At 45.7% G+C, this 18,016-nt stretch overlaps 1 protein-coding gene across 3 annotated transcripts in view; it reads right to left on the reverse strand.

Moving 5' to 3' along the window:
• Nucleotides 1-18,016, reverse strand: part of GALNT5 (polypeptide N-acetylgalactosaminyltransferase 5) — an 81,686-nt gene that overhangs the window by 32,653 nt on the left and 31,017 nt on the right. For 2 of the 3 annotated variants that reach the window (XM_068247065.1, XM_068247064.1), the window contains exons 2-3: nucleotides 7,138-7,304; nucleotides 3,476-3,595 (exon numbers count right to left, since the gene is read on the reverse strand). In XM_068247065.1, coding sequence (XP_068103166.1) covers nucleotides 3,476-3,595; nucleotides 7,138-7,304 — 287 coding nt within the window. Of the gene's footprint in view, nucleotides 1-3,475; nucleotides 3,596-7,137; nucleotides 7,305-13,945; nucleotides 14,113-18,016 lie in introns of those variants that run through there. The other variant, XM_068247066.1, reaches the window with a different exon arrangement.

Here is an 18,016-nt window from a genome sequence, read left to right on the forward strand (position 1 = left end):
GGGTGGAGGTAGGGAGTTCCATAGTGTTGGAGCAGCTCTTGAGAAGTCCTGGAGGCGTGCATGGGACTGGGTGATGCGGGGGGCGGTTAGGCGAAGTTCATTGGAAGAGCGGAGTGAGCGGCTAGGTGTGTACCTCTGAGTAAGATCGGAAATGTAGGTTGGACAGGTTTTGTGGACAGATTTGTAGGTCAGACACAGTATCTTGAATCTGATTCTGGACTGGATAGGAAGCCAGTGGAGGGATTCTAGGAGGGGATCTGCCGTGGTGGAGCGATGGGAGCAGTGGATAATTCTGGCTGCCGCATTCATGATGGACTGCAGTGGGGCTGTTCGGGTCATAGGGAGACCAGACAGCAGGGCATTGCAGTAGTCAAGGCGGGAAATTATGAGGGCATGGATGAGGAGTTTGGTGGTGGCAGAGGTCAGGAAAGGGCGAATCTTACAGATGTTACGAAGGTGGAAGTTGCAGGACTTTGTGAGGTTTTGGATGTGGGAAGTGAAGGAGAGTGCGGAGTCCAGGGTGACACCCAGACAGCGGGCTTGAGAGGTAGGACGAATGGTAGTGTGGTTAACAGTGACATGCACATCTGGGAGGTTCGTGGATGGCCAGGGTGGGAAGATCATTTTTGGCCTGATGAAGCGGGCTTGGACCCACGAAACGTGTTGCCTGTGCTAAATAAAAATCTTTTGTATATATACAGAGATTTTTGTCATTGAGGTAAGCTAACTCATATTATATATCATTTTTAAGATGTTTTTAGACGCTTTTATCCAACCAGGGAGCCTCTTTCCTCCTATTGTGCTTAGTATATAACCCCATACGTTTATCGTTCGAGGGGTGGCGACAGAACACCAGTGGTTTTCACCACAGTGGGCATCTGTCCCCTTTTTTCCTAAGAGAGCGACCAAATCCATGTCCCGGTCAGGACCACCCCGAGTGGAGTCAGGATTATTGTCTCCACCTGCTTCCTGCGGTTGGTTGCCCCTCTGCAACCCTCCTTTGTGAGTAGTATTTCTATTCATTATCTCATACTGTGAATATTTACATATTGCACTATTGGGCTCCCGTTCTTTTGTCTCCTGTGTCTTTTCTATAGGGTGCTGAGCTACCCATACTACAGTTTCTACCCCTGATGATCCGTTTGTGAAAAGGAATAGATTTGTCATGTAAAAGGGGGTATCAGCTACTGATTGGGATAAAGTTCAATTCTTGGTTATGGTTTCTCTTTAAATGTTTCTTAGAAAGAGCAGGCAGATAACGACTGTAACTAGCAGTAGCAATGAGCAAACAAAACCTTTTATCATCAGGGGGTGGGGAGACAGGACACCGTGCTTCAAACAGTTTAGAGAAGTCACACTTGATTACCTTCATACTTTCCCCTGGATAAATAAGCGCAGAGGGAAGGGGAGGGTGGAAAGGGCAGCTCCTACAGCTATTAGAAATCAGAAAAAAAACTGCTTTGATCCCTTTAAAGCGGATCCGAGATGACAAACTAACTATAACAAGTAACTTGTCTATATATCTTATCTAAAGTTTAGATCGTTTACACAGCAAATCTGGCTGCATACAGCTTCAACAGATTAAGATGATTTATTCCTGTGATATAATGAGAGCAGCCATGTTCTGTTTGTCATCATTACACAGGTAATCTGCAACTGCATCTCCAGCCCTCAGCTCACTCCCCTCTCCTCCTCCCTCCTCCCCTCTGCCTCTGAAATCTCTGACTAGTAACCTCCTCATCCTCCTGCCCAGACTGAGCTCCACTGAGCTCCACTGAGGATCCACTTTAAGCAATGTATCCACGAGAAGACGGCAGAAGATGGTTTGGGGAACTACTGGCGCCTTGCAATCCGACAAACGATTGTTCCCCTATCCATCTTATGTCATGGGTACGCACAACGGCACAGGATGGGTGCTATACGATCACTAGTCTATAGGGATCGGAACAGGAGTCATGACGGTAGTGATTGCCGCACGTCACTAAACATCATTTAACTAATTTAAGTTAAACGATTTTTAACAAGATGTTGCACAATACCATGGAAAATGGTTGTTTGTCATGAAATGTTGCTGGAAAAATTGTTTGATGGGTATGAACCTTTATACTTTTAGCCATATACCTTGAACAAGCATGCAGATAAGATGTTTCACTGAAGTTTTACTGGATTAGTTGTATGCTTGTTCAGGCATATGGTTTAAAACACTATTGATGCCAGAGAGATCAGCAGGACACCAGATAATTGGTATTGTTAAAGGGACACTGTAGGGGGGTCGGGGGAAAATGAGTTGAACTTATCCGGGGCTTCTAATGGTCCCCTGCAGACATCCTGTGCCCGCGCAGCCACTCACCAATGCTCCGGCCCCGCCTCAGATTCACTTCTGGAATTTCAGACTTTAAAGTCTGAAAACCACTGCGCCTGCGTTGCCGTGTCCTCGATCCCGCTGATGTCACCAGGAGCGTACTGCGCAGGCCCAGTATGGTCTGTGTCTGCGCAGTACGCTCCTGGTGACATCAACGGGATTGAGGACATGGCAACGCAGGTGCAGTGGTTTTCAGACTTTAAAGTCTGAAATTCCAGAAGGGAACCGGAGGCGGGGTCGGAGCATCGGTGAGTGGCTGCGCCAACACAGGATGTCTGCGGGGGACCATTAGAAGCCCCAGGTAAGTTCAACTCATTGTCCCCCGACCCCCCTACAGTGTCACTTTAAAGAAAATTAATATGGCAGCCTCCATATCCTTCTCACTTCAGTTGTCCTTTAAGTAGATAAATCTAGTGACCCAAGCGAATAAGAATTCACACAGGCACTGTGAGTCTTGATTTAACAACTGAATTATGCAGTGGGCTTCCTCCATGCACTCTGGTTTCCTCCTACTCCCCAAAAACATAAGTTCATTGGCTTTTCCCTAAATTAGCCCTAAACTACAATACATACACTACACGATACATACATAGACATATGACAATACACTCTGTACAGCGCTGTGGAAGATGTTAGTGTTATATACATACTAAATAATAATAATAATTGTGTACAATGCAGGACAATAAAAAACACGCATGCCGCAAGCTTTTCTTAAATCACTTTTATGTGTATCGTCCTAGTCTAGTAGGCAGGGGAGGCCGGCATCTGGTAATAACATTTTTGGCTGGACGTAGCTTTAAGTAAATTTCCCTCTGGCAGTTCGGAATACGGAATGAAATGCCACAGCGACGGCCAAGCAGCGGAGAAGCAGCATGACAACTCAGATCTTAAGCCTCGGCTTGGCTTCCTTCTATATACCATGCAAGCAATTTTCACCTGATGTGGCGTCTAAAGTGGACTTTAAATTCAGATCACAAGATTAATCTGGGCGGCCTGACATCACTGGAAAATGGGTTTTAACATTAAACACGGCCTTGGTTTGGTCAGGGGTGAAGCAGATCTCACAGCGAAGTAATTTCACACATACATGGATCCCACAGCGAGCTTTACCTGTCGCAATATTTGCGCCGGCAATTCGGGCTCGAATTAATCCGTGTCTTTCCTTCAGATGGAGAATCCGCACCTTGGGAAATTGCTTCATGTACCCATCCAAGGTTTCTTTGAGGAAGGCTAAGGAAAGCATGAAACAGGATAGAATTGAATTAAATAAAAACTGAGATAAGGCTAAGCACTGAAAATCACATTCAACCTCCTGTATCTTTTATGTTACACAGAATGTAAGTGTTGTAAAGGCCTCAATCCAGGCAAAATACAAAAGAAGCACCCTTAGGCCCGGTTCACATCTGCGTTTGGAGCCAAAAGGATCCGGTGAGCAGATCCGGTCTCCGCTTCACCGGATCCAGATGGCTCTGTCCATGGCCCGGTTCACATAGTGAAAATGGATCTGATAAATGATTGATGGGATCCGTTTTCACTCAGCAAATACATACCTAATCTTCAGTAGCAGGCGGCGGTAGAGGTTTCCTCTTTTTCCGCTGTGACGCATCATGTAGTCACATAACGCGGAAGAAGACGGAAGCCTCTACCGCCGGCTGCTGTAACAAGATTAGGTATGTATAAACCCTCCCTCACCCACCCGCCTGGCTGCTGCACCCTCCCTCCCCCCCTCGTCGCTCAGGTTCGTGTCGCCCCATGCTCCCATGCCCCATGGAACAGTCCGTTTCTTCACTAGTGTGAAGAAACATTCCATTTTCCATTGCCTCAATGTTGCAGCATTTTTTGCCCGGATCCGTTCCACTGGGCAGAACTGTCTGGAAAATTAGGGCCTGCAGCAATTTCTAGATCCAGGGACTGGAACGTACGGAACGTATCCGTACCAACGGACGCATGTGAATGGATCCATAGGTTAACATTGGATCCTTTCACATCCGTTCCGTTTGTACAGTATACGTTCAGGTTATGTTCCCGGAAAAAAAGCTAATGTGAACCGGGCCTTAAAGGGGTTATGTGGGGGTTCCTGAGGAGAAAAACTGCCACTTACCTGGGGCTTCTATCAGCCCCCTGCAGTGGTGATGTCCCACGCCGTCCTGCTCCCATCTGCCGATCCCCGCAGCCGGCACTGGGCTATTATTCGTCTGTCACACAGATGAATAATGTGCGTTGCCGTGCCTCCGCTCGCGTCATCTGAGGCTTACTGTGCAGGCGCAGTACAACGGAGCCTTGTACTGCGCTTGCGCAGTAAGCTTCCGATGACGCAGGCGGAAGCGAGCGGGTGCGCGGCCACTCTGGCGCAGCCGCAGTTCGATCCCATGCCGCTTAGACCGGGGCCGGCGGCGGAGAACAGCAGATGGGAGGAGGACGGCGTGGGACATTACCGCTGCACGGGGCTGATAGAAGCCCAAGGTAAGGGTCTGTTTTTCTCCTCAGAAACCCCTAACAGAACCCCTTTAAAGTGTACCTATAGGGGAAAAAAAGTACCTCAATTAGATACTTACCTCAGTTCCACCACCCCCTCCACCAGTCCAGCTTTGGGACTCCCTAAACCGCTTTGAAAAGGGTGCATGTGGCCATGCTCCAATTCACGAATGAGCGAGTCTGCACAGCGAATTTCGTAATGCGGCTGTGCTCGTCCACAGATGGAAGCGTGGCCACAAACTTCCACAGGGTCTCAGAGCTGGATTGGTGGTCATGAGGAGGCTTCCCTCTATTGAGGTAATTACTGTATGTGACTTTCTTTAGTTATATATTCACAAGTCCGCTTTAAACTCTACCCCCTGACCTTTAATTTAAAGTGAAACTTAAAGTGTACCTCTGGACTAAAAATCTACTCAGCAGAACTGAAAAGGCTTGGTGTTTCTTTAACAGTTTCACAGCATCAGAACTTTGTTTTTCTTACCAAAGCATAATTTTTAGCTGCATATTTAGCTAAGCTCCACCCATCAAAGAAAACTGCCAAGGCTTTTTTCCTTGATGCTGTGCAAAGCATGATGGGATTTCCCATGTTGTTATTCACGTTGCCTAGCAACTGGGAGGGGTGACCAGCACACAGGACAGTTGGAACTGTGTCTCATGCTCCCTGTCACCTCCTTTCAACCAAAAAAGATGGCTGCCCTCATGAAATCAAACAGTTGCCTGTTCTTTTAAAACAGGGTGGGTAAGAGATTATGTTACCTATCTATTTTAATTAACATAACTAATGTAACTTAAGGACAGTATGTTTGTTTAGGCTGAAGTTCCTCTTTAAGGAGGAATTTTAGTGAAAAAAGGGAAAAAATAAATCAATATGTTGCAAAGTGAAAAGTTAAAAAAAGAAGGGAGATCAAGAAATTGTTGATATTCATGTAATATGTGTTTGATCCACAATCAGCCTGGATGTCATAATCTTTACTACTGGCAAACAAAAAAGAAAACAGACAATGCCAACTGCCATTATCTATAACCACACCCCTAACACTTCAAAAGGCTACTAGGCTCTTTTATCATAGGTATACATATGTGCAGAGGGAGATACTGCTTGCCAGGCAATTGGAAACACATGATACAGTAAAAAATGGCGCTGGGGAAAAAATGGCGCTAATGTGTTCAAAATGATATTTCACATTTTAATGGTAAAACATTGAATAGCGTTTTAATGTTAAAACGCTATTTAATGTTTTAACATTAAAACGCAAAATAGCATTTTGAACACTGTAGCGACGGCTCCATGCACCATTTATTTATACATACAAATATATATATTTATACACTTAAATTAACAAATGTGCTTAAACAAAGTAAAGTGCTTAAAATGCTATTTTGCGTTTTAATGTTAAAACATTAAATAGTGTTTTAACATTAAAACGCAAAATAGCGGTTTAAGCCCTTTGGGCAGCCGCGCGGCAGAAAGTCATAGTTTACAACGGTAAATGCTGATTTACCGTTGTTCTGTACGGCGCGCCAGAAGGGTGCATTGGCGCTGTGCGCCATTTTTTCCTGTCCCGGTTGGGAACAGCCATTATTTCCCACAATGGAACAAGGCTCAAAGACAGGAAGCTGTCAGGATCTAGGTCCTGACATCACACCGTGGGAGGGGTTTCACCACAATATCAGCTATACAGAGATCTGCATCACAAGGCCAATTCCCAAGTGATTTCATGCAGAAATCTCTCTCGGGAATCAGTCTGCTGGTATACAGGCAGGCAACAGATCTCTTTTTGATCAGATTCTATAAGAGAGAGATCTGTCTTGGTCAATCTGCCCATACATCGTCTAATGGATCACTGGAGACTCCATGCAAGCGAACACAGCCACAACTATCTGTCTCCATGTTCTAGGAATGACACACCATTAGAAGGATTGTTTAGCAGTGAAATCCCACCTCTGTGTCTGATAGCCTACTATTTGCAGATACAGTGAGATAAAAAAAATAATCCTTGTCATCAATGCCAAATTATACTTTCTCAAACAAACCACCTAAAAACGTATTCGCCTCAGGCAGCTTAACATCAAAGGGCCCGATGACTGCATCTATCAACAATTACACAAACCAAATATTGACTAGTCTATTCATGGACAAGTATGGTTTTATGGTTATATATGAATCCATTGTGCTAATGAACACTTGACTGATCAAAGCAAAGACACTACATGGGTGTTCTGTTTAGAAAGCCCGGAGCGTTTGTCCGGATTCGCCATGGGGGCCTCAGCATGTCGCAGCAGAACACAGACCGCACCTTTTGTGCTGAAGTCATCCACCAGAATGACTTCTTTGAGGAGCTCCGGAGGGGATCGGTTCAGAACACTGAAAACGGTGCGGATGAGTGTGGACCAGACCTCGTCCACAAAGCAGATGATGATGCTGGTGTTGGGGAGGTCATCATGGACGAGCTGTTTGGAACACCTGAGAAATAAAACAGAATAAGCAGAAGTTAACAGTGCGAAGTGTGATATTAAGGCACATTAAAGGACTTTTAATGAAAAGGCTAGATAGTATCATGGAAGCAACAAAAATAAGCTTGGACAAGCTTCAAGCGTGCATGCCAGGAGATGTATTCCATTACTGCATTAACCACTTCACCACTGAGGGGTTTTACCCCCTGACCACCAGAGCAATTTTCACCTTTCAGCGCTCCTTCCATTTATTCGTCTATAACTTTATCATTACTTATCGCAATGAAATGAACTATATCTTGTTTTTTCCGCCACCAATTAGGCTTTCTTTAGGTGGGACATTATGCCAAGAATTATTTTTTTCTAAATGTGTTTTAATGGGAAAATAGGAAAAATGTGGGGAAAAAAAAAATTATTTTTCAGTTTTCGGCCATTATAGTTTTTAAATAATGCATGCTACTGTAATTAAAACCCATGAAATTTATGTGCCCTTTTGTCCCGGTTATAAAACCGTTTAAATTATGTCCCTATCACAATGTTTGGCGCCAATATTTCATTTGGAAATAAAGGTGCATTTTTTTCAGTTTTGCGTCCATCCCTAATTACAAGCCCATAGTTTATAAAGTAACAGTGTTATACCCTCTTGACTTAAATATTTAAAAAGTTCAGTCCCTAAGGTAACTAATTATGTATTTTTTTTAATTGTAAATTTTTGAATTTTTTTTTAATTACAAAAAAAAAAAAATGGGGAGTGTGGGAGGTAATGAGTTAATTTTTTGTGTAAAAGTCATTTATTTGTATGTGAAAAATGTGTAGGGTGTAGTTTACTATTTGGCCACAAGATGGCCACAGTAACTTTTTGCTTTATTGCGACCTCCAAGCCTCCTTCCGGAAGCTTGGAGGAAGAATAAGGAGGCTGGACACGTGAGTTTCTTCTCACAATGATCGCGCTGCCCATAGGAGAGCAGCGGGTCATTGTGGGGCTTAGATCAACGAACGGGAATGGATTTTCCCGTTCATTGATCTCCGGGCGAGCGGGCGGCGGCGGTTTTACTAGCGGCGGGCGGCGTGTTTACGAGCGGGAGCGCGGACAGCGTCGGGAACGCGGAAAGTACGTGTTTCTCCGTCCCTGGTTTTTAAAGGATTCAAAAAGGGGCGGAGAAATACGTACGCGCGGGGGTAAAGTGGTTAATGTTGCCCCAAAAGCCAATACCATTTAGGGGTAGGTTCATTTTATAGATTTATTAAAAAGAAATATATATGGCAGCCTCCATATCCATCTTACTTCAGGTTCCAAATAAATAAAAATATTACTTAAATTAGCATAAAAACTGTGTTACACTGACATTCCTCCCTGTAATGAAGTACAGTTATGTCTCTCTGAGATTTGGTGCTCTAAAGAGATTCACTGATATTTGGTACCTTCCAGAGATTTTCTATGATTTGCTGCTCTAAAAGGATTAATATTTGGTCAGCGAGATATAGTTGTCTACACGGGGGCACTGTGAGTTGGGTCTCGCAGAAACTCACTAAGATTTTGTATTCTACAGCGACTCACTGAAGTCCTCTACAGAGCTTCAGTGAAATTTGGAACTTCATAATGGGTCACCGGGATTTGGTTTTCTACAGGAGTTCATTACCCTACATAGATTCATTGAGATTTGGTACTCTACACAGATTCACTAAGATTTGGTCCTCTACACAGATTCACTGAGATTTGGTCCTCTACACATATTCATTGAGATCGGCCCGGGTCAACTACACAGATTCACTGAGATTTGGTCATCTACATAGATTCACTGAGATTTAGTCCTCTACATAGATTTCTTTGAGATTTGGTCCTCTACACAGATTCACTGAGATTTGGTCCTCTACACAGATTCACTGAAATGTGGTCCTCTAGACAGATTCACTGAGATTTGGTCCTCTACACAGATTCACTGAGATTTAGTCCTCTACATAGATTCACTGAGATTTGGTCCTCTAGACAGATTCACTGAGATTCGGTCCTTTACACAGATTCACTGAGATTTGGTCCTCTACACATATTAATTGAGATTTGGCCCTCTACACAGATTTACTAAGATTAAGGCCTCATTCACATCTAGTAACGCAGATGGCTGTGCGATCAGAACGCAGCGCATCCGATCACACGCCATCTGCACCTCTGCCCACTGCGCTGCTGATCCCATCCATTGACAGTGATGGGATCAGCTCTGCGCTTCCGGACAAAATGCAGGCAGCAGTACGCAAGCGCTTCATGGCACATCGTACTGCTGCGCAGCGCAGTAGATGTGAACAGTAGAAAGGCAGTCTATGCCCTTCTGCCGTTCCTGCGTTTCAGCACATCATACGCGCTTCCATATCTGCACGGAAGCGCGTATGATGTGAATGAGGCCTTAGTCTTGTACAATGAGATATAGTGCTCTACAGAGGAGATTTGGTACTGTAAACTACTTAAAAATTACTTTAAAAAAACTGGCACCTCCAATTATTTTCATTGCTCTCTAATTGCTCTCAGTGGGACCAATACCTAAAAAAGTCCTGCCGGATGGGACAGTCTGGCTTCAAATATTATTTTTTCCACTCCTGCAGTAATCTATAAGCAGCGCTGAACTCATCCAGCACTGAGCGAAAACAGAAGGGCTGGAAGAGACCGCCTCACTTAACTCTGACAGCTCAGACAAATTATTACAGATAGGGTTCAATAAACCATTATGTGTTCTATCACTGTAGAAAGTTTATAAGCCTCAGGGCAGGAGTTGGTGAGAGTCGTCTGAGCACTCAGTACTGCTGTACCTGCCCTACTATATCTTTTCTGTGCTCGGAGACTGTTATTCAGCCTCCTTAATGGTCCATAATGCCCGAGAAATAAACTTGTATATGGACTGTGTTTTCTGACTTGGCATAAGTTGACAAACACCAGAAGTTCCTGGCAAGGAGGACAGAAGATATAAAGCCAGGGCATTGATATGTGTAGATAGTTCTAATATTATCCCAGCTATCAGCTTTCCTATTCTGCATAATGTGTTTACTTTGGAAGTCTGACAGCTGTATATTGGCTGATTTCCAAGAGGTGGTGAACAGAGAGCTTACAGCACTTGTACTACAGCTGGAAAAGATCTGCTCAGGGCTATCTGATAGCTCTGCGTCCTGAACAAAGCCAAGTGCTGTAACTAGCTAAGGTAGAGGTAATCCATAGCAAAGGCACTAGAATTTACTTTACTGAAATCTGCCAGTGCATGATGGATTCTGATTAGTTGCCATGGGCCCCTGTGTTACCTGGGGCATCTACTAGCCCCCGCAGACGTCCTATGCCTGCACCAGGACAAGACGATCCTCCAGTCCTCCGCCTCGGCTCACTCCCTGTATTTGAGACGTTAAAGTTGCAAATGCCAGAAGTGAGCCGCAGCAAGGGGCTGTTGTCCTGGCGCGGGCACAGGACGTCTGCGGGGGGCTGCTGGTAGAAGCCCCAGGCAAGTTAAAGGAAACCATAAACGATATCAAATAAAAGTTTTATACATACCTGGGGTTTCCTCCAGCCCCATGCACATGGATCGCTCCCACACCGCCGTCCTCAGCCTTTTGTATCGCTGTTACCGGGCACCGTAACATCAGCCAGTCGCGGCCAGTCTGCGCAAGAGAAGTGCACTCTCTATGTATCTCTCCAGCAGCTGCGGCGATACAGAAGATGGTGGCGTGGGAGCGATCTGTGTGGATGGGGCTGGAGGAAGCCCCAGGTATGTATAAATATTTTATTTGATATCGTCTCTGGTACACTTTAAACTCTGTTCTCTGTTTTTGATTACATTACTCCTTAAGCTAAAACTTAATCTTAGTGATGGAGAAAGGTGGCGGGGTTGGTGTTTGGGTCGAAGGGTTAGACACTTACCTGTTCTGGCGTCCTCCCTCCAGGCAAATGATCACTCCACTTCCCTTACAGAATGGGCCCTGTTTTTTTTTTTTCAAAATCGCTGTGAAGGCTTTGGCTACACCCAGCTGCTGCCTAATTGGTGATGGTTCAATGCAAGTTTGCAAAACTGGTGTGCCAAAATTTCACGGCACCATTGGAAATTCAAGGAAATGTCATGGGCATGCCAGTGATGGTCTTGCTCATCCTTTAAAATAACACTTTAACACTTTATATCAGAGTATTTTACCGATACACTGCTGGCTTCTCCAGTGCTGAATCCAAAGCTACGTACACATGCTGGATTTAACTCAGCCATGGTAGACGATGAAGACCACCTCGGCCTAGAACAGGGGAGTCAAACTCAAGTGCAAAGTGGGCCGAAATTGTACACTAGGACCTAGTCGCGGGCCAAACTCAATGTCTACTGGCCATCTTCCTCCCTTATAAAGTTCCCTGGTTTCCAATGGCCCTTCTCCAACCCCTATTCAGTTCCCTGGTGCCTAGTGATCCTCCCTCCCCTATACAGTTCCCTGGTGTCTAGAGGCCCCGCCCTCCCCTATACAGTTCCCTAGTGTTTAGTGGTTTTCCCCTACCTTCCCATATTGCTTCCCTGGTGCTCTAGAGCTTCACCTCCAATATAGCTTCCCTGGTGGTCTAGAGAGGACCAAACATAATGCAAAAAGTGGGGAAACCACTTGAGGGCCAAATGTAATGGCTCTGAGGGTCAGAGTTGACCCGCGGGTTGGAGTTTGACATTTATGGCCTACTGAATCCAGCCTTGCCTCCGGCCACCCAACATCTGCTAAAGATGCTTTAGCGAGCAAGGAGCGTATTGTTCTCCCCAGTGCACTCACTATTAATTTTTGCTGCTCAATACATACACAACGTATTGGGGCAACAATGTGCACAGCCAGGTCAGGCACTGAAGCTACTGGTACCTGACCATGCACGTTGTCTGTGGTGGCTTCTGCTTCAAATTACTACAGATGTACTTGGCTAGTTGGCTGGCATGCTTTAATCCTTACTTGCTAGCAAGCTGCTCCTGTGCGGACAGATTACAGACAAATCATTCCAGTCCCAGCTTGTGTCTGACCACTCTACAAGCAAGGGGAGGGGAAACAGGCAGGAGGGAGAGAAACACTGTGCGTGTAATTCCTTATCTTAGTAGCTAAGCATTGCTGTAGACTAGAGCTTGTATTTTACAGACAAGATGTTTTGAATCAGGATAATACCATTTACTGGGTAAAAGAAAAGAAAAACAGTAAGCTTTCAGCTAGTAAGCATTCTTCAGACTCTATTCCTGTTGAGTGATGATGCTAGAACATATGATCAGAAATAGATTTTTTTTTAAATATAAGTGTCATACAGATACATTAATGACAAGGGATCTTGCAAGGATTGTAAGTTATTTATTGCAAATTGATAAGACCCTGGTTTGTCTACATAGACTCAGGCTGACTGGAGAGATTTTACAGACCCTATCCTGCTCAGTATATGCTGCTGGAGCGTGGAACCAGTTATGGGGAGACGAGGTTAAATTCAGCACTCAGAGGGTCACAGTGATTAGGGGGGGGGGGGGGGGGCAGTGCCTCATCATGCCCCAGTGTAGCGTCACTACTGCACGTTGTGCATTGGGTTCCTCCACATGCACATCTTCTTGCTTTGCCTACCTTGATAAAGAGGTATTTTGCTGCTCCAAAGCGTTGCATATGTATTAACCCTCCTGGCGGTATATTAAAAACCGCCAGGGGGCAGCGCAGCCGTTTTTTTGATTTTTTTTTTTATATCATGTAGCGAGCCGAAGGCTCGCTACATGATAGCCGCTGCTCAGCGGCATCCCCCCAGCCCCGCCGATCGCCTCCGGCGATAGGCGATCAGGAAATCCCGTTCAAAGAACGGGATTTCCTGGAGGGCTTCCCCAGTCGCCATGGCGTCGGGGCGGGATGACGTCACCGACGTCATGGACGTCGTGACGTCTAAGGGAGTCCCGATCCACCCCTTGCCGCTGCCTGGCGCTGATAGGCCCGGCAGCGCAGGGGGTCTAGGGGGGGGCTGTGTTGCGACGCGGATAGCGGCGATCGAGCGCGGGGCGGCGGCGATCGAAGTGCTGACGCAGCTAGCAAAGTGCTAGCTGCGTTCAGCAAAAAAAAATTATTCAAATCGGCCCAGCAGGGCCTGAGAAAACCTCCTGCGCGGCTTACCCCGAACTACGTTCGGGGTTACCGCCAGGAAGGTTAAGCAGCGAAAATAAATACAAACCCGTTGTTAGCCTGGAGGCTAGTGATGCATCTGTATAATGCCTAGTACACACCATACAGTTTTCTGTAAGTTTTTCTTTTAGATTTACCTGCCAGATAGATCATTTCCAACATGTTGAAAATTATCTATCTAACCATCTATCTTGTACACAATCGTTTAAGCGCACATCCTATTCATATAAAAGTCCACATAAAAATCACTTAGGAGTCCTCATATGCAGTTTCTTGATCTCTTGTGCCACCATCACCATGGACACCCAACAGTAAACAGACTCACCAGATGTATTGGCCACTGCTAGACTGGCCAAACATGCACAAATCCAGGAGCCTCAGTACTTCAGGATCCTGGTGCCACTTTGATGCTGTCCTTTTAGACCACCATCATTCTCCACATTATCCATGCAAAGTACCTCAAAGAAATAGCCTGCATAGCGTAACTCCGTATAACACTGAAAACTTTAATTATAAAATTGCACTCACATGCTCCAAAAGGTATTGCACACATAGAGTTTTACGGGCTCTCCCCCGTTGCCTGGCAGGGCACTGCTTGTGTTGGGTCCTTCAGCTCCCCCTCCACTCAGCTTGCAGACACCACCGCCTCCACCGGCCGTTCACTTCCTGGTATGTCCAGCCTCCCGCCCGATCGATTTCGCCACTCCCTCGTGACTCATCAGGGGCACGGGGGATGGGCTCATTATCAGGGTTCTTATATCCTTTCCTTAGCACTAATTGGCTTGAGCAGCCAATTAGTGCTAAGGAAAGGATATAAGAACATCTGGTGAGTCTGTTTACTGTTGGGTGTCCATGGTGATGGTGGCACAAGAGACTGCATATGAGGACTCCTAAGTGATTTTTATGTGGACTTTTACATGAATAGGATGTGCGCTTAAAAGATTGTGTACTCCTAAGTGATTTACACATGTACACAAGTCTTTTAGGTCCTGCCTGACCTTGTGGTAGCGCACTCCGACTGGACTTTTAATTCTGTGTTAGCTATAGCGCTTTGATAAATTTTACACACTAACCATCTATCTGCCTAGCAATTAGGCATTGTTCTACTCCGCAGGAGATAACCAGAAGACAATGCACCAGAGATAATGACCAGTCTCTACCAGTACTTTACAGAAAATAATCTAATTACAGAAAATCTTACAGAAAATCTAACAGAAAAATCTAACAGAAAATTGTATGGTGTGTACTAGGCATAACATCGGCTATGCTCTGTCCCCCAAAGGATCAATTCCAATCCATCCTTGCTGGGCCACAGCAATTCCTTTGTGTGTATGAGGCTTTATAGGCAGGGCCGGATTTAGGCCATGGCCTAGGGCACCACAGAAGCAAGACCACCAAATCAGCAGGCTAAACTGGTGCAGCATGCAGGTGTTGCAAGCTTGCAAATGCTGTAATGCAGGGAGAACAGGCAAGCGCTTGACCGCGGTACTCTGTTGCCAACCGTCTGTGCAGCAGCCACCTTGCTCTCTGTGCACGTTTGCATTGTGGCCAGCGGCTGTGGACTTGGGCAGCATTGAAGATGGAAAGGAAGAGAAAGCTTCTGCACTGGAGACGAGTGGAGAAATGAGTGGCTGCTGTGGTGTGCAGGTGAGCTAGCTACCTATACTTAAAAGGGGGGTGGCAAAAGAAGGGATTAGGGGAGTCATCTGGCTACCTATACTGGAGAGAAAGGGGGAGGAGTCATCTGGCTACATATACTAGAGGAAAGGGGTCATCTGGCTACCTATACTGGAGGGAAAGGGGTCATCTGATTACCTATACTGGGCTGGTGGGGGGGCTCATCAGGCTACCTATACTAGAGGGTAGGGGGGAAGGGTCATCTCGCTACCTATACAGAAAGGGGGGGGGGGGGACTGGTGACAGTGGCCTTGGGCAGTAAAGAGTACAAATCCAGCCCTGTTTATAGGCAACATATACACACAAACTGCACATGTTGACCTGTGTTTAGGTGCAAAGAGCTGTCTTGTAATGTAGGTGTGATAGTATGTCAGTTTGCTGTGAGATTGCCATGGCTTCAGGCAGCTACAGTGATAAAAATGCATGCTGTTTGCCCCTTGTACCTACAGAGCAACAAGTGCATCTCAATGTGCTATAGGCTGATGATGAGTCACCTGGGAGGTATGAGATATACGCTGCACGAAGGCTGAGCTATAGCGAGAAAGTTACAGCGGAGAAAGTTACGACTTATGTTTCTATTTGTGACAAGCTTAGGCAAGTAATCCGCAGACAGCTGGGAGCATATGACTACGATAACATTGATAAGAACCACATAAATGTTATGATCTGCGCACAGACACATGGTGAGCTGTACTTTGTTCAGGCGGCAGAGCAATGAGATTACAAGGACACCTGGGTTAGATTATTATTACATACTGATTATTATACTTATAGCATGAAAAGAAATGCTGAGTGCTGTCTAGTGTCTATGATACCTCCTTTATTTGCACTGACAGCATTACGGGATGCAGAGGTAGCAACCGCACCTGAGGCCATGAACCACAAGAGCCCACCCTCCGAAGCAGAAGCTTGGGCACCTCCATAAGTGCTATTATAAATTGTGGCTATACTGTGAAATTTGGGTGCCCACGCAAGCCCGATATATATCACAGTATAGCCGCAATTTATAATGGCTCCTATGGCGGTGCCCTAACACTATCGTAATTGTGGCAGATTGGCCGTGAAAAGCGAGTAGCACGTATAGTCTGCAGCAATACAACTTACAGATGAATTCAATAAAGGTGCACAAAGCATATCCCAATGCACAACAAGACGGACTTTGCAAAGGATGGGCTCTAGCAGCAGGAGACCATCAAGAGTGCCTTTGGTATCACAGAACAATAGGAAAAGATGCCTGTTGTGGGCTCTTCCCACTGTGCTTGTTCGTCTTAACTTGGTTTGAGGAACATCGAACAGACAATCGAAAGATCACTTCAAAGCTTGGAAACGCAATCATCCAATCTGACCCAACTTAGAGCTGCCATTATGTCAGTATGGGCCAACATTCCTCAGCAACGGTATCAGCATCTTGTTGAGTCCATGCCAAGAAGACTATCAGCTGTGATGAGAGCTAAAGGGGGACCAAATCGTCATTAGAGGGTGACAATCTAAAAAAGTAGGTTAAATGTAGGTTCAATGTTATTGTCTTAGCTGAATGACACAGTCATTCAGTCTGACAGAGTTTAAAGCCACAAACTATGAAGTACTTTTTATCTATCCCCTGCACTCAGAAGTTGTTTTCTTCCAGGAAATAGTTTTATGGCTGTAATTGTATGTTTGTTAACAGTGAGAATTACAATATAGTCTAACATGGTCCCAAGGGAGTCAGCAGGGACAAAAAACAATGAAGCCTGACGTGGGCTACATTACCTTTTCATAAGTGTCGTTGCACTCAGTGTCGGACTGGGAGCTGGAAAAGCTGAGGAAATCCACTTGCTGGCCAAGCAGCAGTAATCAGGAATGCTGCAGATTTCTATTGGGAGTGATAATGCAGGGTTATGCTGATTGGACAGCAGGTGGATTTCCTCAGCTTTTCCACTTCCAGTCCGACACTGGTGGCACTGCTCGTTGACTTCAGGTCCTCCTGTTCCCAATTCTCTTCATATTAGATGGGAAATACTACAACCAGGAAGCTCCCCTAGCAGTGGCCCGTGACTCAGAACTGTGCAGGCGCAAGTTCCAAACCGCGTGAGCACAGTATAAGCAATTGCTTGTCCAGGAGTGTTTTTTTCACTGCACTAGCGCACAGTGGTGTAGCTAAGGAGCAGTGGGCCCTGATGCAAGTTTTTCAATGGGGCCCCCCAAGCACTCTATACGTAACAATTGATATGGCGCACCAAAACCTGCCAAGGGCAACTACAGAGGTGCAAGAAGAGGATGGGAAACAGTTTGTTAAGGGTTACCACTATTCAAAGTATCTATAGAAGTGAATATTATGAGCACAGGACCAAAAGAGAGCTAATAGTGTAGTTGAGGGAAGGCCCTTCGGGGCCCCTCTGGCCCAACGGCCCCAATGCGGTTGCTACCTCTGCAACCCCTATTGCTAAGCCCCTGCTGGCGCAGTCCAAAACACACGCCTGCACCTCTTAGAATAGCTCTAGCACTGCTCGTAGGAAATTCTGGGAGGAGCGAGGGCCGTTAACGAGGGAGGGGGGGGGGGGGAAACACCTCCAAGGAGCAGTGCCTGGACACTTCTAGAAAGTTAATCAACCCCACTGAAAGCTTCATTTAGGGGTTTTTTCCAGGCAGTGGGCATCCTGAATATTTTAGTGCATTCTACATGTCGCTATGATTCCTCTTTAACTCTTTCAGGCAGAAAAAGAAAAAAAGGAACACAGCCTAGTTATTTGTAAGCTTAGCACTGTACATACATAAGTCTACCTCATCACATCACGTGTCAGCTCAGGTACCCTTTAAATAAAGATATGCTTGGCGTGATTTAGTTCAGTCTCTGGATGAAGAACCTGGCCTTGTACGGAATGAGGGATTTCCCTGCACTGCTTCTTTCAGAGTCGTGTTCCTCTCACACGTGTTACATTTCAC

Source organism: Hyperolius riggenbachi, chromosome 7 (genome assembly GCF_040937935.1).
Source record: "Hyperolius riggenbachi isolate aHypRig1 chromosome 7, aHypRig1.pri, whole genome shotgun sequence".
NCBI lineage: Eukaryota > Metazoa > Chordata > Amphibia > Anura > Hyperoliidae > Hyperolius > Hyperolius riggenbachi.